The sequence below is a fragment of the Silurus aristotelis genome (assembly GCF_946808225.1).
Source record: "Silurus aristotelis genome assembly, chromosome: 22".
Classification (NCBI taxonomy): domain Eukaryota; kingdom Metazoa; phylum Chordata; class Actinopteri; order Siluriformes; family Siluridae; genus Silurus; species Silurus aristotelis.
Window position 1 is genome coordinate 10,523,810 of NC_139595.1, and position 21,746 is coordinate 10,545,555.

The 21,746-nt window shown below is 37.5% G+C and overlaps 2 protein-coding genes and 1 long non-coding RNA gene across 6 annotated transcripts in view; 1 reads left to right on the forward strand and 2 right to left on the reverse strand.

Annotated features, from left to right (window-relative positions):
• The window catches only part of kirrel1b (kirre like nephrin family adhesion molecule 1b), a 62,924-nt gene extending 59,292 nt beyond the window's left edge, over positions 1–3,632 (reverse strand). For all 4 annotated transcript variants that reach the window (XM_083525685.1, XM_083525683.1, XM_083525684.1 and 1 more), the window contains exon 1: positions 3,244–3,632. In XM_083525685.1, the coding sequence (XP_083381811.1) occupies positions 3,244–3,295 (52 nt within the window). In that variant the 5' untranslated portion in view covers positions 3,296–3,632. The remainder of the gene's footprint in view (positions 1–3,243) is intronic.
• A 1,380-nt stretch (positions 3,633–5,012) lies between these two features.
• LOC310717791 overlaps positions 5,013–21,746 on the forward strand; it is a 54,817-nt gene continuing 38,083 nt past the window's right edge. Inside the window, exon 1 of the long non-coding RNA XR_014530916.1 lies at positions 5,013–5,273. This is a non-coding gene — a long non-coding RNA (uncharacterized lncRNA). The remainder of the gene's footprint in view (positions 5,274–21,746) is intronic.
• cadm3 (cell adhesion molecule 3) overlaps positions 10,065–21,746 on the reverse strand; it is a 97,744-nt gene continuing 86,062 nt past the window's right edge. Inside the window, exons 8-10 of the mRNA XM_083525974.1 lie at positions 21,559–21,731; positions 16,486–16,611; positions 10,065–13,045 (exon numbers count right to left, since the gene is read on the reverse strand). Of these exons, the coding sequence (XP_083382100.1) occupies positions 12,927–13,045; positions 16,486–16,611; positions 21,559–21,731 (418 nt within the window). The 3' untranslated portion in view covers positions 10,065–12,926. The remainder of the gene's footprint in view (positions 13,046–16,485; positions 16,612–21,558; positions 21,732–21,746) is intronic.

Sequence of the window (21,746 nt, forward strand, 5' to 3'; positions counted from 1 at the left end):
CGCAGCCATGATGTTGTAATTGATGCAGTATGTGGTCTGCATTGTCATGTTGAAAAATGCAAGGGCTTCCCTAAAAGAGACAACGTCTGGATGGGAGCATATTTTGTTCTAGACCTTGGATGTACCTTTTAGCATTGATGTTGCCTTTCCAGATGTGTAAGCTGCCCATGCCACATGCACTCATGCAATCCTATACCATCACAGATGCAGGCTTCTGAACTGAGCGCTGATAACAACTTGGGTGGTCTTTGTCCTCTTTAGTCCAGATGACATGGTGTCGCAGTTTTCCAAAAAGAACTTCAAATTTCGATTCGTCTGACCACAGAACAGTTTTCCACTTTGCCACAGTTCATTTTAAATGAGCCTTGGCCCAGAAAAAAACGCCTGCGCTTCTGGATCATGTTTAGAAATGGCTTCTTTTTTGACCTATAGAGTTTTAGCCGGCAATGGCGAATGGCACGGTGGATTGTGTTCAACCACAGGTTTCTGGAAGTATCATTCCTGTATGTGATGCAGTGCCCTCTAAGGGCCTGAAGATCACGGGAATCCAGTATGGTTTTTCGGCCTTGACCCTTATGCACAGAGATTGTTCCAGATTCTCTGAATCTTTGGATGATATTATGCACTGTAGATGATGATAACTTCAAACTCTTTGCAATTTTTCTCTGAGAAACTCCTTTCTTATTTTGCTCCACTATTTTTCGCCGCAGCTTTGGGGGAATTGGTGATCCTCTGCCCATCTTGACTTCTGAAAGACACTGCCACTCTGAGAGGCTCTTTTTATACCCAATCATGTTGCCAATTGACCTAATAAGTTGCAAATTGGTCCTCCAGCTGTTCCTTATATGTACATTAACCTTTTCCGGCTTCTTATTGCTACCTGTCCCAACTTTTTTGGAAAGTGTAGCCGTCATGAAATCCAAAATGAGCCAATATTTGGCATGACATTTCAAAATGTCTCACTTTCAACATTAGATATTTTATCTATATTCTATTGTGAATTTAATATTCGTTTATGGGATTTGTAAATTATTGCATTCCTTTTTTATTCACAATTTGTAAAGTTTCCCAACTTTTTTTAAATCAGGTTTGTAGAAATCTTTTGGTACAAAAAAAACTTTGAACAATAATATATTTTTTAATTATATGTATTATTGTATTATTAAGGTGTACTGTAGTTGCTAAAAAAAAAAAAAAAAAAAGACTTTTTTTTTAAGTATTTTTCTTGGGGAAAAAAATAAAAAGCAAAAGCAGCAGTGTGATCTGTGGGATGGTGGGCTTGACCAGGGCACAGCCTTTTAAAGTTTAAGAAAGAACAGCAAGACACTAATGAAAAGAAAACTTCATTTTAACTTTATACCTCCTCCTATCCTCCTATTATTTTGTCCAGTGTTTATTTCTGAGAGGTTCCTCCCACCCAACTAATCTCTCCATCCTTTTACCCCTTTTTAATAGCACATGTGTCACTCACGTTTCTCTGTCTCCCAATATCCTCAGTTGATTCCACCACTTCTCAGGAGATAGCAGACTACTACAAAAATAACCTTATTACTAAGTCTTTTTGTTGCTTATTCTCTCAGTTTTACCATGAAAACCAATAAAGGCATCTGCAGGCACCATACATCCCAATATGACATTTTCTGGCAAAGCACATGTTGCCTGCTAAAATGTGTCCTATACAAAGAAAATTCATTTTATGAAATTAAAGGACATTCAAAAATTATTACATGTTTAATATATTTAGCGTTCATGTTTAATATGATCATTCTGCATGAATGTGATCATACTTTATTGCATATTTCAGCAGATGCTGATACACCTACAATTTGGTTCTCTTTGTAGGTAAACATAAAGACTGTACCTTGTCTATGGTGCACAATTTGTACCCTAGCAGTCCTATACCCTGTCTCGCTAACAGAATGGTTGGACATTTGATCATTATACCACCGACACTGCCATGGTAGTGGCATGCGATTTTGACAAATTGTGCCTAGCAACAGATGGGCTCCAGTACGTATTTGTGCACTTGCAAATATTAAAGTGCCAAATAAATCCATTGTGATCCCGAGTTATAACCCTGAATCCATGGCGATATTTAGTCTATATCCATTAGTCAGTTTATTAGAATATTGTGCACAAAGGTGGAATCGTGTAAAGCGCGGGACTTGTTGGGTGGGGAAAAGCAGTCGTCCTTTATTCCACGCGCCCTTATTAAATGTCCCGCCATCATGCCCTTCGAGTCGGGAATAAAGCATCTGGAGAAGTGAAACCTCGCGCAGGACAATCGCCCACATTTCTGTACATTATAGACATTATATAAAGAATAATATGCAGGGGTAATGAGCAGAAACTGAACACTGTTAGCTGGAGAAAGAGAGTAATGTCGCGAATATTGCTCCAGAATAACGCCTTCAAACCTCCGTGTAACGTTACACCTGCTATGCTATATATATATATATATATATATATATATATATATATATATATATATATATATATATATATATATTCACACACACACACACACACACACACACACACACATCTTAAATGTAAAAAATGGACGGACATTAAAAGTTAATTGAACAGTGGGTGTTAAATCGCGCACGGGAATGAGCCAGTCGGCGCGAGACTCTAAGGCGTGTAGAGCACCGGTCCCGCCGGATACGCACACACGCTCACACACACACACACGCACACACACGCTAAAAGCAGTGATACTTGACAGAGACGTTATATATTTTAACATAGGCAATTGCATGTATCAGGTTCTAGCCTGTGCACTGACATGCACACACATGTATAAAAGCCAAATAGACACGCACCATATCTGGAATAACAGTAATTAGGCCCAATAGTCTAACAACATTGCGGACAGTAACTGAAGACAAAATAATACAATTATCTACATACAGTAAATTCATTCAACGACTGGCCCCTAAAATCTGACTTTCAAATAAAAATGAGGAATAAATGAATATATATATATATATATATATATATATATATATATATATATATATATATATATATATAGAGAGAGAGAGAGAGAGAGAGAGAGAGAGAGAGAGAGAGAGAGAGAGAGAGAGAGAGAGAGAGAGGAGGTGAACAATTAAATGATGAAAGGTACATTGCAAAAAATAATAAAAAGGAAAATAAATCAAAAGACGCAGGATTCATGAGCTATTTTTATGCCAGCATATAATTTGTCTTTGAGAGAACACGCAGCTTTCGAGCCTTTACCTTTGTTCACGTGAACACCGACGGCCAAAGTTAAGATGTAAAACCATGCCATAGCTGCAAGGCGCGCCGGCACAAACCCGTCCGTCCCACCGCTGCTAACAAAAACGTCAATTCATCTCTGTCTCAGGTTCACACTCTCCGATCAGCGATCATTTAAGTAATGACACAAAGCGTGTCTCTGCAAATGTCCCTCCGGTTCACTGTGCTGAGTGCGGATCCTTGTCCCATTGTGTGTGCGTGTGTGTGTACGCGCGCGCGGGCGCGTGTGTGCGTGCGTGCAGTCTCCTGTAGCTCTGTCGCTTTTGATTTCATTCACTCCATAATTAACGAAACAAGTCCTCGAAACAGACCGCACTCTATTCTCTCCCTCTCCTGCAATTGCGTTTCTCAATATCATTTGGAGGGTAACAGCGGCGTTCAGGGTTTAGCGACTGCGTGCGGTACTGCAGTACTACTTTTCTCTCTCTCTCTCTCTCTCTCTCTCTCTCGCTCTCTCTCTCTCTCTCTCTCTCTCTCTCTCTCCTTTGTTAGTTTTCAATGTCAAAGATGGATAACGAGCGACAGTTAAATGCCCGTCATTAAGGCACTGGAAAGACTCAGTGGTGTGTGAAACAGGTGTCTTGGCCAGAAATGGATTTTAGGGGTATAAAGGCTGAAGACTGGACAGAGTTTCTGTAAGTCTGAAACTAGCTGCACATTTTCCCACTGGTTATGTTTCATTGATTTGTATAAAATCAATATTAATATGTAGAAATGTTATTTCAATAAGACCAAGTCATGTTCACATATGCAGCCACACCATATATACAAAATCTGAAAGCAGTGGTGGGCCATCGTGGCCAGCAAGGCCTATTTTGCTACTTGTTTTACGTTTTCATATATTTTTATCCACAAATATGTTTTACAATATTCCCAATAGTCTATTCTCTTCATTTCATAGTGTTTTTCTCAGCACAACTAAGTGTAACTTTACTTTAGAATTTCTATTCAATCAGATTTCAGCCATCATATCATATTTTACCAAGTTCAAAGGAATTTGTTGTGAGGCCTTAAGAATCAGCAGTGCGGGTGCTTGCAGTATAAAGTGCATGAGAATTAAGCAGTTGCTTTGACCAATTGGCTATATCTGGGCCATCTAGCAGGCTGGTATGTATGTGGATGGTGCAACTGTGGCTGCAGTAAAAAGACTTGTTGAATTGTGTTCATTGGGTTTCTTGTTTTAGTAATGGCATTCATTGTATGTGATGCAGTACTCTAAATACTGCATTTCTTATAATAATAATATTAATGTTTTCTATAGCTGTGGCATCATAATGATGGTATTAAGAGGTGGATTGATTCACGTAGCTTCCCGTGGGCTCACCACCTGCAGGAGGGACCGTAAGGGACGGTGCTGTGAGGATTGGGCTGCAGTCGAAGGCGGGGGCCTGCTTAGACTGCTGCCCCCGTGACCCGAATTACGGATAAGCGGGAGAAAATAAATGAATGAATGAATGATTCACGTAGGACATCACTAAAGGCCTAGGTGTGATAGCCCACCTCTGCCTGCCAGAATGAATATGATGCTGTGTGTCATAGGGACAATAAAATTGTAAATATCTAAAAAATGATTCTATACATTAACATTATATATACAGTGGTGTAAAAAAGTGTTTGCCCCCTTCCTGATTGTCACACTTTAATGTTTCAGATCATCAAACTAATTTAAATATTAGTAAAATATAACAAGGGAACACAACATGCAGTTTTTAAATAAAGGTTTTATTATTGAGGGAAAACAAAATCCAAATTTACATGACCCTGTGTGTAAAAGTGTTTGCCTCCTAAACCTAATAACTGGTTGGGCCACTCTTAGTAGCAACAACTGCAATCAAGCATTTGTGATAACTTGCAATGAGTCTGTTACAGCGCTGTGGAGGAATTTTGGTCCACTCATCTATGCGGAATTGTTGTAATTCAGCAACATTGAAGGGTTTTCGAGCATGAACCACCTTTTTAAGGTCATGCCACAGCATCTCAATAGGATTTGGGTCAGGACTTTGATTAGGCCACTCCAAAGTTTTAATTTTTGTTTTTCTTCAGCCATTCAGCTGCAGAACCCAATTTCGCTTCAGCTTCAGGTCACTAACAGATGGCCGGACATTCTCCTTAAGGATTTTTTGTTAAACAGCAGAATTCATAGTTCCATGTATCACAGCAAGTCTTTCAGGTCCTGAAGCAGCAAAACAGCCCCAGACCATCACACTACCACCACCATATTTTACTGTTGGTATGATGTTCTTTTTCTGGAATGCTGTGTTACTTTAACCCCAGACGTAATGGGACACACACCTTCCAAAAAGTTCAACTTTTGACTCGTCAGTCCAGAGTATCAGAGTATTTCTCCCCAAAAGTCCTGGGGATCATCAAGATGTTTTCTGGCAAAACTGAGACGAGCTTTTATGTTCTTTTTGCTCAGCAGCGGTTTTTGTCTTGGAACTCTGCCATGCAGACCATTATTGCCCAGTCTCTTTCTTATGGTGGAGTCATGAACACTGACTTTAACTGAGGCAAGTGAGGCCTGCAGTTCTTTGGATGTTGTTGTGGGGTCTTTTGTGACCTCTTGGATGAGTCGTCGCTGTGCTCTTGGGGTAATTTAAAATAATAATAACTAAAAATAATAAAAACTTCATTTAAAAACTGCAGGTTGTTTTCACTTGTGTTATCTTTTACTAATATTTAAATTAGTTTGATGATCTGAAACATTAAAGTGTGAAAAACATGCAAAAAATAATAAATCAGGAAGGGGCAAACACTTTTTCACACCACTGTGTGTATATATATATATATATATATATATATATATATATATATATATATATATATATATATATATATATATATGTATGTATGTATGTATGTATGTATGTATGTATGTATGTATATATATATATATATATATATATATATATATATATATATATATATATATATATACAGTGAGGAAAATAAGTATTTGAACACCCTGCTAATTTGCAAGTTCTCCCACTTAGAAATCATGGAGGGGTCTGAAATTGTCATCGTAGGTGCATGTCCACTGTGAGAGACATAATCTAAAAAAAAAAATCCAGAAATCACAATATATGATTTTTTAACTATTTATTTGTATGATACAGCTGCAAATAAGTATTTGAACACCTGAGAAAGTCAATGTTAATATTTGGTACAGTAGCCTTTGTTTGCAATTACAGAGGTCAAACGTTTCCTGTAGTTTTTCACCAGGTTTGCACACACTGCAGGAGGGATTTTTGGCCCACTCCTCCACACAGATCTTCTCTAGATCAGTCAGGTTTCTGGCCTGTCGCTGAGAAACACAGAGTTTGAGCTCCCTCCAAAGATTCTCTATTGGGTTTAGGTCTGGACACTGGCTAGGCCACACCAGAACACGAAGTGTGCTTCGGGTCATTGTCATGTTGGAAGACCCAGCCTCGACCCATCTTCAATGCTCTAACTGAGGGAAGGAGGTTGTTCCCCAAAATCTCGCAATACATGGCCCCGGTCATCCTCTCCTTAATACAGTGCAGTCGCCCTGTCCCATGTGCAGAAAAACACTCCCAAAGCATGATGCTACCACCCCCATGCTTTACAGTAGGGATGGTGTTCTTGGGATGGTACTCATCATTCTTCTTCCTCCAAACACGTTTAGTGGAATTATGACCCAAAAGTTCTATTTTGGTCTCATCTGACCACATGACTTATTCCCATGACTCCTCTGGATCATCCAAATTGTCATTGGCAAATTTAAGACGTGCCTGGACATGTGCTGGTTTAAGCAGGGGAACCTTCCGTGCCATGCATGATTTCAAACCATGACGTCTTAGTGTATTACCAACAGTAACCTTGGAAACGGTGGTCCCAGCTCTTTTCAGGTCATTGACCAGCTCCTCCCGTGTAGTTCTGGGCTGATTTCTCACCTTCCTTAGGCTCATTGAGACCCCACGAGGTGAGATCTTGCATGGAGCCCCAGTCCGAGGGCGATTGACAGTCATGTTTAGCTTCTTCCATTTTCTAATGATTGCTCCAACAGTGGACCTTTTTTCACCAAGCTGCTTGGCAATTTCCCCGTAGCCCTTTCCAGCCTTGTGGAGGTGTACAATTTTGTCTCTAGTGTCTTTGGACAGCTCTTTGGTCCTGGCCATGTTAGTAGTTGGATTCTCACTGATTGTATGGGGTGGACAGGTGTCTTTATGCAGCTAACGACCTCAAACAGATGCATCTAATTTAGGATAATAAATGTAGTGGAGGTGGACATTTTAAAAGCAGACTAACAGGTCTTTGAGGGTCAGAATTTTAGCTCATAGACAGGTGTTTAAATACTTATTTGCAGCTGTATCATACAAATAAATAGTTTAAAAATCATATATTGTGATTTCTGGATTTTTTTTTTTAGATTATGTCTCTCACAGTGGACATGCACCTACGATGACAATTTCAGACCCCTCCATGATTTCTAAGTGGGAGAACTTGCAAAATAGCAGGGTGTACAAATTACTTATTTTCCTCACTGTATATAGCATTAGAGCAATGATACATATACAAGAGAAAATAAGGTCTTTGTTATTTGTTTCCTTTTTAGAAATATTAACACTTTATTGCTGAAATTGCATACAAGATTATCTGTAAAAATTAAACCATTTAGTGCATTCAATTGCAATATAACATAAAATTGCAAATACAAATATAGAAAAAAAAAATTTGATTACTCTAAAAATAAAGTAAATAAAGTATGGTGTTTTCTTTCAATTTTAGTTTGAAATGATCCCAAACTTTTTGTCATCTTCTTTGATCTGAATCCTATGGAAGCTCATTTTCACAACATAAAAAAAAAAGTTTGCCTAATTCGATTTTTATTTCGTGCAATCACACATTTATTTATTTTTTTTTATGAAATTTCTGAAATTTTCAAAGTTTTGGTGCACAATTCTTTAAATGAATGAATGGTTCTTTCACATAACATTTAACGTATTACTAAACATTTTTAGTATATTTCTTTCTTTCTGATCTATGACCTTTAGAAGAAACAAAGTTATAACATAACTCAGTTGCTAAGATATTTGGCCAAGTAATTTAGTTAAAAGTTACTGCTTACTTAAACCATGTTGTGGTACAATTTTAAAATTGATAATATGACAGGAAAACTGACTCAAATAATAAAATTCCATTCATGTCTACTTTTAGAAATGTGGGCTATCTTAATTAAGATTAAGAAATTTAGATTAAGCTAAATTAAGCTTTTGTCCAGTCCAGCTTTAGTTAATCTTTAGTCCATATGCTAGATTTTCCAAGTGAATCTGACAACAGCAAGACTGTCTTATCCACCTTTACAAGTCTTGGAATTCATAAGACTGTCTGGCAATGGTTTGTTCCTACTTGGAAGGTCAGTCATATCAGATGATCTGGAGAGGATCCACATCTGTGCCACACAGGCTCCCAAAGTTTAGTACTTGGGAATCTCCTGTAATCCATTTATACTCGTGTCTTGGTGAGTCCAGGATCTCACATGGGTTTTTATTCTATGTACATAACACTCTAATTCTCTCTGTTTCCTTGTTCCTCTTGTTTTCATTTGGATCTCAGCAGAATGTGTCCATTTCTGTCCACACATGCCAATCAGGTGCTTAATCAGTCCCTAGTCATTTTAAAACTCTAAAAGAAATTTAACTTCTGGAATTAATCCTGAATGCAGCTGCAGGAATTGTTTAGAAGTTCTGCCACACCACTTCACTGTTATACCCCATCCACTGTTTCCCTGTTGCTGCCTGCATACGATTAATAACATGCTTGACGCTTTCCTACAAAGTCAAAACTAGGCCAGCACCCCTCTACCTCTAAGCACTTACCTTACCCAGCACTGCACTGTGCTCCTTCCAATCCAATAACCACTGCGAGGCTGGTGCTACCATTTCTCAGAGTAAAAGGAAGACAAGCTTCAAGACTTTTCTTTGTTCTGGTACCAAGGTGGGGAAACACACTTCCACTTGATGTCCAGACAGCTTAGTCACTTTCAGTCTTTAGACAATTTCTAAAGACCTACCTGTTTTAAAAGTTATTATAATTAGCACTTCTTCTTTAAAACCTCTTTTTCTAACTATTCTCTTCCATCAGAGTTTTACACCAATGTTATTATTAGTCTGTGTCCAAAAAGATCTGCATTAGAATGTATGTACTGATAGAGATTTTAAAGCACTTTTTCTATAATATATGAATACAACCATGAAAAAAACATAATAAACTTTTCTTTCAATCCTGATGATTTTATTTATCATGGCTTAAATAGCAATTGCTTCTTGGAGAACATTGTTGTTTTACGTTCCATGTCCTGATGTAGACACACCTGAGTTCTCCAAATCACCAAACTGTTTTTCTAGATTGCCTGGTTTTATTAAATGTACCTACATTTATTAATATGGTGCATTACATTAGTAACACCTACCTGAAAATTACTTGTCTAATGATTGAAAAAGTTGGAAATATTCTTTTGAATGTTTATTTTTTTTTTAGGAAAATACAAGGCTTATTTTTTGCTTTAGACATTAGTGAGGACCACACAATTGTTAATTAGGTCCTAACTGAAGTAGAGTGTACTTTCTTTATCCCATAACCTTAGAGTCTAAAACTATACATATACAAATATTATTTGGAGAGGCCACGTAAGAAGTTTAATTCCTCATTATTAATTATGCTTTTAATGGTTTATATGGTTTTGTCACATGTTTAGAGGCACTCTAACAACCAAACATCTTTGTTGTATGCAACCACTCAGCATAAACAATGGGGAAATCTTCATGACATATGAATATTTATTGAAAAGGAAGACTTCTCATTCCAAAACAGCGCTAACATAGACAATCAAATTAACAATGCTTTGTGGAAAACAACACATTTTGTTTTCTTTGCCTGTTGGAGATGACACTGTTGTGAACATCTTACATAGGAAAGTGCAGACACACACTTCTTTAACCCTTTATGTGGGTCATTGTGCATGAGCGTGCACTCAACAACTGTAGTAAGGAGAAGACTGTTCAAGGCAACACTATTTACATGAAATTATACAAAATGGCTGATTTTGAAAACAATAGTCACAGAAACTATACTCTTCTACACCTTAATATAGATGCCTAGAACATCTATAACATCTAGTCATACAATAAAAAAGTAAAACATAACATTCTACACTTAATAGTATACAGAGCTACAAAAAGAAAAAGGGATAAACATAATTTAGAAATAAACCGTTGCACTGATCCACCATTAACATAAGGTGCATCACATATTCTGCTACCTGTACCAGAGAGAGAAAGGGGAAAGATGACTAGGTGGCTGTCTTACATAATGCACCATCTAGTGGTGAAAAATTGCAAACATGAGGTCTAGGATAAGGGCTATAATCTAGAGCATTGTTTCCCAAACCCCAGGTCCAAAAACAGTTACATATTATTTGCTTTCTTCCAGCTCCAACCCATACAGAATACTAAATACTTTAAGTCCCTGAGCACCAGTTTGGGAAACGTTGGGTGTATAGCGTAATGTTGTCAGTCTAAAGTCCTGGAGAAATTCTAACAATTTTAACACACTTTATTAAACTCATCAGCTAATTATAAGGCCTTCAGAGTTGCATGTGATGTGTTAAAAGTGTATTACAAACAAATCTCCAAAGAGTTACTGCCCTTAAAAACTGATCTCTGACAACACTGGTCTGTGAAGCCTATAGAAACTTTAGGCAAATCTTTTTTTTTTATTTTGTAATGGATCAGCTCTTTAGAGAATGAGCTCTTTTCAGAGGAAGCTGATAAAGATTGGTTCTGTCCATCATGCAACTTACATTCTAAGTCATCCACTTCACAACTAAATTTAAACCTCACCTGAAGAACACACTGGGTTTCAGATCATTTCAAATGAGACATTCTTAGTCCATTCTTCTCACACCATGTACAATAATCATGCACGAGATGCACAGCAGAAGTTATCAACTTAGATGATATCTTAGCTTGCTATTTTCATACAATAAACTACAACATTTCTAGCCTTAATGAAGCTAGCTGCAAAGTAATCCCGGAGTGATTAAATCTAGTTTATCTAGATTGAGACAGACTATGGATAGTTATTTAGGAGAACCAGAATAGACCTTCACAGACACAGCCAGGAAACCAGGTTAGAACACTGTATAGTGAAACAAAGAAAGACAGAAAAAAATAGTCAGAAACAAAGACAGAAAGTACAATAGACGGAAGAGTCTAGCTTCTTCTTGTTTTTGTTTGCTCGATCGAACATGCAGTACCCTGCTTTAGCTCATTCACCTGTCATCAAGGGACAGGAAGTGGTCAAAAATAGGTATGGGATGCTTTACTGGGATAAAAAGGAAAATGCATTTATTTCATCATGTATTTATAATAATAATAATAATAATAATAATAATAATAATAATAATAATAATGACAATAATGATAATAATAATAATAATGATTGTGAAGATACTAACAAGTCCTGGGATGAGAGCTGACACTGAATATTGCGCCACCAACAGTTACACCAGAAACTCAATTGGAGGAAAACAAAAACTCATAGCAATATTTGCAGTACTGACATTTTTGTGGTAATATTTTTTTTCATACCTCTTATATTTTTTTAACTCAATGCATTTTCACGCATGTAAGAAAACCAGGCAGACTTTTAGAGTATATACTGTAATAAGAGACAATGAAATGCAGACAGAGAATAAGAGAAACATATATAGGTTAGGAAAAGAGATGAAGAGAAAGTGAAAAGAGGTAACAAAGAGAAGGAGGAGAGAGAGAGAGAGAGAGAGAGAGAGAGAGAGAGAGAGAGAGAGAGAGAGAGAGAGAGACAGCATGACAAAGAGTATATTTACACCACACTGGACCAGTTTTCCCAAGTAAAAACAATGCTATATAATCATCTATATATATATATCTATACATTTATTCTGGGGTTCCATACAGTGACAGCACAGAAGCTGTTTTGCATGATTGCATTGAGTGTGTTTGTGTGTTCACGTTTGTGTGTGTGTGTGTGTGTGTGTGTGTGGTAGCTCATCTGCCTGCCTGTCTGTGTTTTGTGTGTATTGCCAGTTTTCAGATATCCCTTTTGTCTGCTGTATTATGTAAGGATAACGAATGGTTGTATCATTTCCTGTAATTGCCGATTTTGTGTGTGTGTGTGTGTGTGTGTGTGTGTGTGTGTGTGTGTGTGTGTGTGTGTGTGTGTGCGCAAATGTCGAACGTGTGGGAAATGTAACATAAAGTACAGACTTCTAAAAATGTGTGTGTTAATTAAATTGTATATGTGTTTTCAAATAAGTTATATGTTTTTGCCATCATATTGCCCTTGTTAAATATAAATATTGAGGCATATGAAGTGACTGAGGACAGGCATGCCATCTATTTGTGTGTATGCGTGTATGTTTATGCGTGTGTGTGTGTGTGTGTGTGTGTGTGTGTGTGCACGCACTTGAATACTGATGTCAGTGCAAAACTCCCTGGTTTCAACACAGCCTGAAACTGATCTTTGCCTGCTTTCTTCTTTCACATTTATGTTCACGCTTTTGCTCATCCTTTTTAAATTTCCTCCGACTGAAAGGAACTGAAGCAAGGGAAGAAAGTAAATATGGTGTAATGGAGGGACATTTAGATGAAGTATTCTTTCTTGTCCTCAATACCAGAGTGGCCACCTTCTGCGTTGATGATGGCAGTGTCGGCATCCTGGGCATCATCTGAGCCCTTTGCTTCATGGGTCAGATACGTACCTAATAAAGAGAAATGTGATATGTGTTACAAGCATAAATAAACTTATTAAAGGCCAGAATTCACAACTGAGGGCACACAATAGAAACATGCATTTACATTAAAAAAAAGGTATTTTTTTAAGATACTGGATAGAGGAGGAGTGGTCAGATGTACTCATCTTTGCTTCAGAACATGTCTAATAAAATGAACTTGTAACTTATCTAAAGTAACAATCCTACCTAAAAAGCTTAGTTCTGGTTCAAGTGGAATGGAAAGTATTCACATTTTTATTTCATATTTTTATGTTAAAGCCTTATTCCAAAATGGATTTAATTAATTATTATTCATTAGTGTTTGAAATTTTTGCAAATGTATAAAAAAAGAATAATAATAAATCCAATGTTTATAAGTATTTACAGCCTTTGTTCAATACTTTCTTGAAGCACTATTAGTGCCAATTACAGCCTCAAGTCTTTTTGAGTATGATGCTCAAGCTTGGCACACCTATTTTTGGGCAGTTCCTCGCATTCTTCTGTGCAGAACCTCTTAAACTCTATCAGGTTGGATTTAGGAGCATCGGTACACAGCCATTTTCAGATCTCTCCAGAGACAACAAAACTCAATGACATTTACAAAGTTGTCCCTTAGCCACTTTTGGTTGTGTGCATAGGGTCATTGTCCTGTTGGAAGATGAACCTTTGCCCTCAACATAAAATTGTAAAGACTGTGAATATCTCATCATCAATAGTACAGAATATAAAAAGATTTAGAGAATCTGGAGAATCTCTGTGCGCAAGGGAAAAGGATGAAAATCAATATTGAATACTCATGATCTTCAGCCCTCAGGCATCACTGCATTGAAAACATGTATGATTTTGTAATGAAATCACTGAATGGGCTCAGAAACACCTTCAAAAATACTTTTTTACAAAAAACCCCCCAGTTTGTTTTGCAATCCACAAATGCAAGTTTAAACTCTATCATGCATTTAAGAGGCCATATGTGTGTCACAAATAGACCAGGCGTCGTGAAACCGGAGTAAAACAAGGTGTCCTCCACTGTTCCCCTGGACGTCCTTGCGATGAACCACTGGTTCTGAGAAAGCGAGAGAGTTTAGAGTCGGCACACACCCAGCTCCAAAAAGCCCTTAGGACCCGAGATCTGTGCCTCTGACTGCCCTGCAGGAAGCTCAGCCCACATTACTTGGGCCATTCAAGATTCAGCGGCGGATCAACGATGTGTCCTTTCGGCTCGAGCTCCCTCCCAGGTACAGCATCCACCCTACTTTCCATGTGTCACTCCTAAAACCCTTCTCTCCCCCTGCCACAGAGAAACCCTGGAGCTACCAACGATCCGCTCTCCCCCTAAGGTGCTGGATCTACCCTCTGTTTACACTGTTTGTGGAATTCTGGACTCAAACAGATGCATCGCCCCTGGTGGCTCTCTTACAATGTGAACATTGTCCAAAAAAAGCTGCTATCTTCCCTTGGCCAAAGTAGTAGCATGGCTTAGTAATAAAAAAAAGTGTGGGTGCTAAACCTTTAACCAAATGAAAATTCTACACAGAAGACTCAGGATTGTTGTAAATGTAACAAAATCCCCCTCTCAAAAATCTACAGCCACTGGTCTCCTCAGATCTCAGATGTATATAAACTGTTGTTAAATAAAGAGGGAATGCTACACAGTGGTAAACACTGCCCTGTCCCATTTTTTTTTTTTTTTTAGATGTGTTACAGACATAAAATTGAAAATTCCATAATTATGTCTTTAAAATCTCCTACGTCTTCTCTGTTCTGTTGTGAAATTTGCAATTAAACACATTCTGTTTTTATTCAAGTTTTACACAATGTCCCAACTTTGTTGGATTTGGGGTTGTATAAAGCATCAAAGGAACATCATAAAAAAAAAAAAAAAAAGGATAATTAGGGAGAGGCAGAGAGTCAAATGAACTATTAGTATCCTAACAATTTTAATTAGTTTGGTTGGAAGTGTTTTCCCCACTTCACTTATGCATGTAGTAGGGAACAATCTTGAAAGAAAAAAACGAATTTAAAATCAAATTAAAGTCAAATTAATTTATGATAGGATTTTTAAGACTAGGTGTGAAGTAAAGAAAAAATACGATTTGTCGATGCTTCTGTAATAAAAGAAGCAGGAACTGCATTCTGCAGGTGGGCTTTCACTGTCACACTCATTTTTGTTCAGCTCAATCCATATAAGCACTGGTGCATTCATTTCTAACAACAAAAATATCAATGCAAACAGTTACAAAAAAAAACCCCTGGTGTCTGCATTGCTAGACTAGCAACAAGCAACCAGCAGTTTGTGCTGACATGGCAATATAGCCCAACAGAGTACTTACCCTCCCCATAACAAACTGTCACCTGTAGTTTCTTATATACTATAAACATCTGACTGCAAGATTGTCCATTTCTTGATTTCTTGAACACTTTTAAAAAAAAAAAAAAAAAAAAAAAAAAAAAATTATATATATATATATATATATATATATATATTTTTTTTTTTCTTTTTTCAGCAGTGAAAGGTACTGCTGCAAATCAATGGGACAAGCAACCATACCTCAACAATTTTAAATCAAAATCACTAAAAGATCATTTATTTTGCCTAAAAACTATTACTGGAACAGTGCAATATTCTAAACATTCCAGGCAATCTACAGCATGCCTCAGAAGTTCCCTGTGGATGCCATATCCTTTGCACACTACACTATGCCTGGTTTACCTGGAATATACACCCTGATTTGTACCATATGCAACTGTAGTGTTTCTGGCAGCTTAAACCAGTCTGGTCATTCTCCTCAGACTGCTCTCATCAACAAGGCAACTCCACTTGCAGAACTGCTTCTCACTGGGTGTTCTTTGTTTTTCCTCACCATTGTGTGTAATGCACCATGCCAGAATAGTGAGGGAGATCACATTTTGCTGGAGATTTTAATCACCAAAACACTGTTGTTCTCTTTTTAAATTCCAGTAGAATGACTCTGCAGATCTGTCCCAGCACAATAAAGTTAATATTCTGATTAGAATGGCACAAAAGCATCTTTACTTCCTGAGAAGACTGAAGAAGTTTCTCTCTCCCCATATTTCTATCTTAGCACCATTGAGAGCACCCTGACAAACTATATCACAGCGTGGTGTAGCAAAAACAAAAAAACAAAACCCTGCAAAATCACTGCACAGGGGTGTGCAAACTTTTTGTATACACTATATAAACAGCTTATAAAGTGTAATAAACACTATATAAAGTGCTTCACACTGATGTATGTAGGGTGGTTATTAGTTTTGTAAAGGTTCTGTTTTGTCAGATCTGACCAGAACTGCTAGATATTCTAAACTAATGGCTAAAAAAATTTTCTACTTGGTCAGGTGAGAAAAGAGGCATGTTTATCTTTTAAAGATAAGTAGGTGCGGTTTAGTGTCTAATACCTTTGTTTTCTTACCTTTGTGTCTGATGAGGTATCTGCCAAGTACAATGAGGAGGCAGAGCATGATGAATACAATGACAGCCACCACTCCACCAATCACAGCATGATCAACACCTGATGAACTGGACATTGCTGTGGGGTCTAATAGAAAACAAATAAGTAGGAGAAAATATAATTCATCTGAGAGAAAATATTCTGATTCATGCTCTTGATGAAGAAAAAATAGCATTTTCATGTTTTTTTATTAATTAAAACGGACGCATTTATATCTCTCTTAACATATGATTAAGAAGCTTTATGAAACATTGTGAACTATGGAAATACATCATAATAAAATATTTAATGATGTCACAAAAAGCTCCAATAAAGTGCAATTATTATTTCCATGATGGCATGTCTTTACAGTAAATATGTTTTGGCTGATCATACAAACAATTATAACTAAACATTTTAATATTTGTTAAGAGCCAGATGATTTTATTTTATTGAGCAAAAATAGCTTTCTGATATCCACACCACATTGGGCTAATTGTCTAGTTGGCTCAAGCAGCTAGTGTCATCCTCAACAGCCCACTCATGCTGATCCTTCAAAAGGTCAGTTATCTTTTGTGATGTTTGCTTTATTTCTTTTTGAAAGACATAATGTGTGATAATGCCATGATAGCCCAGTTGATTCCATTACTCACAGACATTGGTTTAGATTCGGCTACAGCCCTTTAAACTAATAAAACAATGGCAGTTCTGTATTATGACTGTTTGGTGTTGCTTTTCCATCATGTTTCTAATCATCTTCTTGAGAAAACAGGAACAGATGAGTAATTGTTCATAGAGTGAAATAGTTACTATACCAATGTCATACAGTGAGGAAAATAAGTATTTGAACACCCTGCTATTTTGCAAGTTCTCCCACTTAGAAATCATGGAGGGGTCTAAAATTGTCATCGTAGGTGCATGTCCACTGTAAAAGACATAATCTAAAAAAAAAAAATCCAGAAATCACAATATATGATTTTTAAACTATTTATTTGTATGATACAGCTGCAAATAAGTATTTGAACACCTGTCTATCAGCTAGAATTCTGACCCTCAAAGACCTGTTAGTCTGCCTTTAAAATGTCCACCTCCACTACATTTATTATCCTAAATTAGATGCACCTGTTTGAGGTCGTTAGCTGCATAAAGACACCTGTCCACCCCATACAATCAGTAAAAATCCAACTACTAACATGGCCAAGACCAAAGAGCTGTCCAAAGACACTAGAGACAAAATTGTACACCTCCACAAGGCTGGAAAGGGCTACGGGGAAATTGCCAAGCAGCTTGGTGAAAAAAGGTCCACTGTTGGAGCAATCATTAGAAAATGGAAGAAGCTAAACATGACTGTCAATCACCCTCGGACTGGGGCTCCATGCAAGATCTCACCTCGTGGGGTCTCAATAATCCTAAGGAAGGTGAGAAATCAGCCCAGAACTACACGGAAGGAGCTGGTCAATGACCTGAAAAGAGCTGGGACCACCGTTTCCAAGGTTACTGTTGGTAATACACTAAGACCTCATGGTTTGAAATCATGCATGGCACGGAAGGTTCCCCTGCTTAAACCAGCACATGTCCAGGCACGTCTTAAGTTTGCCAATGACCATTTGGATGATCCAGAGGAGTCTTGGAAGAAAGTCATGTGGTCAGATGAGACCAAAATAGAACTTTTGGGTCATAATTCCACTAAACGTGTTTGGAGGAAGAAGAATGATTAATACCATCCCAAGAACCCCATCCCTACTGTGAAGAATGGGGGTGGTAGCATCATGCTTTGGGGGTGTTTTTCTGCACATGGGACAGGGCGACTGCACTGTATTAAGGAGAGGATGACTGGGGCCATGTATTGCGAGATTTTGGGGAACAACCTCCTTCCCTCAGTTAGAGCATTGAAGATGGGTCGAGGCTGGGTCTTCCAACATGACAATGACCCGAAGCACACAGCCAGGATAACCAAGGAGTGGCTCTGTAAGAAGCATATCAAGGTTCTGGCATGGCCTAGCCATTCTCCAGACCTAAACCCAATAGAGAATCATTGGCGGGAGCTCAAACTCCGTGTTTCTCAGCGACAGGCCAGAAACCTGACTGATCTAGAGAAGATCTATGTGGAGGAGTGGGCCAAAATCCCTCCTGCAGTGTGGTAAAAAACTACAGGAAATGTTTGACCTCTGTAATTGCAAACAAAGGCTACTGTACCAAATATTAACATTGACTTTCTCAGGTGTTCAAATACTTATTTGCAGCTGTATCATACAAATAAATAGTTTAAAAATCATACATTGTTATTTCTGGATTTTTTTTTTTAGATTATGTCTCTCACAGTGGACATGCACCTACGATGACAATTTGAGACCCCTCCATGATTTCTAAGTGGGAGAACTTGCAAAATAGCAGGGTGTTCAAATACTTATTTTCCTCACTGTATATGTATTATAATTTAGAACACCTGCTGCATTAGGTTACTGAAATGACCTGCCTGCATTTTCTCAGAGGGAGTTATCCATTCACATAGACAAATTGCTAGGAGAATGAAACTTGCTCTCCCTCAAATTCTAACCACCAGGAGAAAACTTCAACCCATAAAGCCATGCAGGGGAAAAAAGTGTAAATACCAGGTCCTGTGTGAATACAGATTTCTGAATGAATATTTGTGTGAGTACTAGTGTGCAACTTTGGGAGCTGAAAATGGCTTCTCAAACCTTTTAAACACGTTATTCTTCAAATCAACCATAAATTATTAATTAATCTATCTCCTCTTTAATTTCACATTCAGATTATACAGATACATCCTGGATAGTAAACATCACAGTTAACAATTGTGCAACCTATTTTTTGTTTTAATACTAGTAAGTCTGAAAGTCAGAGAACCGAAGAAAAAGAAAAAAAAAAGGAAAACATACAATGAGGGGACAGAAAAAAGGACAGGATGAAATAGAAAAATAATCAGAGGAATAAACACATAAACAGACAAATGACTGAAGACAATACCTTCAGCATCTTCTTAATTAGATGAATGGATGGATTAATAGATCATTGCCACATCAGTGAGGAACCAGAAAAAAGTGAAAAGAGAAAAAGCAAAGAGAGATTATGAAAAAGATGGCTGTTAATGAGCTGAATGTGTTTGTGCAAGTGTGTATGTGCATATGTGTGCGTGCGTGTGTGTGTGTGTGTGTGTGTGCATCTATGTGATCTCTGTATTCTTTCAGATGTAAGTGTGACTCAGTGGCACATTTTTATGGTTGGAAACAAAGGCTCTTGTTTTGGCATGGGTGAAACAGCACAGTAAAGCATATGACTTTTAAAATCTGCCATATGATTAGTATTTTCCAGTACCTATTAGGACTCAAGGACAAAGGCAAAACTAAAAGAAAAATGGTTTTTGAAGTCAGGATCCATTTCTTATAATCTGGTTTTCTTCACGTAACCAAGTAATTAAAGGTTGCTGTATTATTTAAATCATAAAACATACTTACATAATTAGTGAAATTTAAAGAAGGTCCAGGAAAATCTTTATTTAATTAAATTCATCTTTTTTTTTTTTACTGATCCAAAAGATCTTGTACATGATTTGTGCATGAAAAATGTGTACATCCCTAGCAAACTTTGCTGCATTTTAAACAGAAAAAAGGATTAGCTACAGCAGCCGTAAACCTAAACACGCTCAATGATAACAGATAGGTGGCAGGTGCAGCACAAAAGCACACCTTTATAATTCAATAATTGTTGCAATTGCATTTAGAAAATTAGAAGTCATTTGCAAAACTGGCAAATAATTGTAAATATTCTAATGCAATTAACTGCCTTTCAATATGTTGTTCTTTTATGGCTTGTGTCATTTCTGAAGCATACGCTTATTGGGAATAAAAGTACTTTGCGTGTTCCCTTGTAACGAATGTCTAGGTTTATTTGCCAATTTTGTATATTTTCTTCTGAAAAATAGCATAGTAAAAACAAGCAACCTTACATTACAAACTGAAAGAATTCCAAAGAGGGATATGCACCTAAATAAAGGAATATACAGAAGAAATGTTGCTCTGTTAGAAGCAAAGCTTTGTTAAACCATGAAGTAGATGTTAGATTATTGTATAATATAGTGTACTGGATAATTCTGGCTTTGTAGACAATGATGCTGTGTTTTATCCTGTATATAGTGTTAATTCTTTAACCTGGACCTAAAAAAAAATGACTACACCCACAAAAACACACAAACATATACTTACACACAATAGGACAATAGTGCTACTGAGTTACAAGAAGTTGTGTGTGTGTGTGTGTGTGTGTGTGTGTGTGTGTGTGTGTGTGTGTGTGTGTGTGTCTCTGCAATGAATTACCTGTAATATATATGCCATTCAGCCAGGAAACCGTGGATGGGGTGATAAATGGGGGAGGAAGAGAAGGTGAGGTTGGAGGGGTATGTGTGGTGGAGAGGTCAGGAAAAAGGTCAGGAAAGAGGGAGTTAGAAATAGTGGTGGTGTGAACAAGAGATGAGTGAGAGGTAGAAGAAGAGAGAGAAAAAGTAGAGGAGGTAGAAAAAAAGAGAGAGGAAGAGAAAGAAGAAATCAGAGAAGATAAGGAAAAGGAGGAAGTGGAGAAAAAGGAAGAGGTAGATAGTGTAGGGGAAAAAGAAAAAATAGTGGAAGAATGGAGTGAGGATGCAGGTCGAAACAAGGGAGAAAGAAGAGTGGAAGACTCATCAGTTGGCTGGATAGTGGACTGAGGAGGAAAAAGAGTGTGAAGGGGAGATGAAAAAAGAGAATGAATGGCTGAAGTAGGGGTAAAGAACGTGGGGAACAAACGGTCTGAATCCTTCAGGTCTTAGGAGATGCACAGAAAATAAATTAGGAGGTGTGGAGTAGAGGATGGGTTGATAGGTTAAGTGATATTAAAATAATTAAAAATAAATAATAAAAATAATAATAATAAAATTCGGGGGCCATGCAAAAAGAGAAAAAAAGGAAAGAATGAGGAACATAAATTCAGATAAAGGATAAAAGTAAAAGATTAATACAGAAAGAAAATAATCATCTGCCTTTCCCTCGATTTGTTTATTACCTTGTACCTGCAGGGTGTAGGATCCCTCATTCCAACCAACTCCATTGTCTGTGTGACACAAGTAAACTCCGTTATCAGATTTATTGAGGGCATCAAAGCGGAGGAATGCACCCTCTTCCCTCACATGTGGAGGGAACTCTGCATCTTTTTTGTGCCACCTGAATGACAAGGGCCTAAAAGCGAGAAAA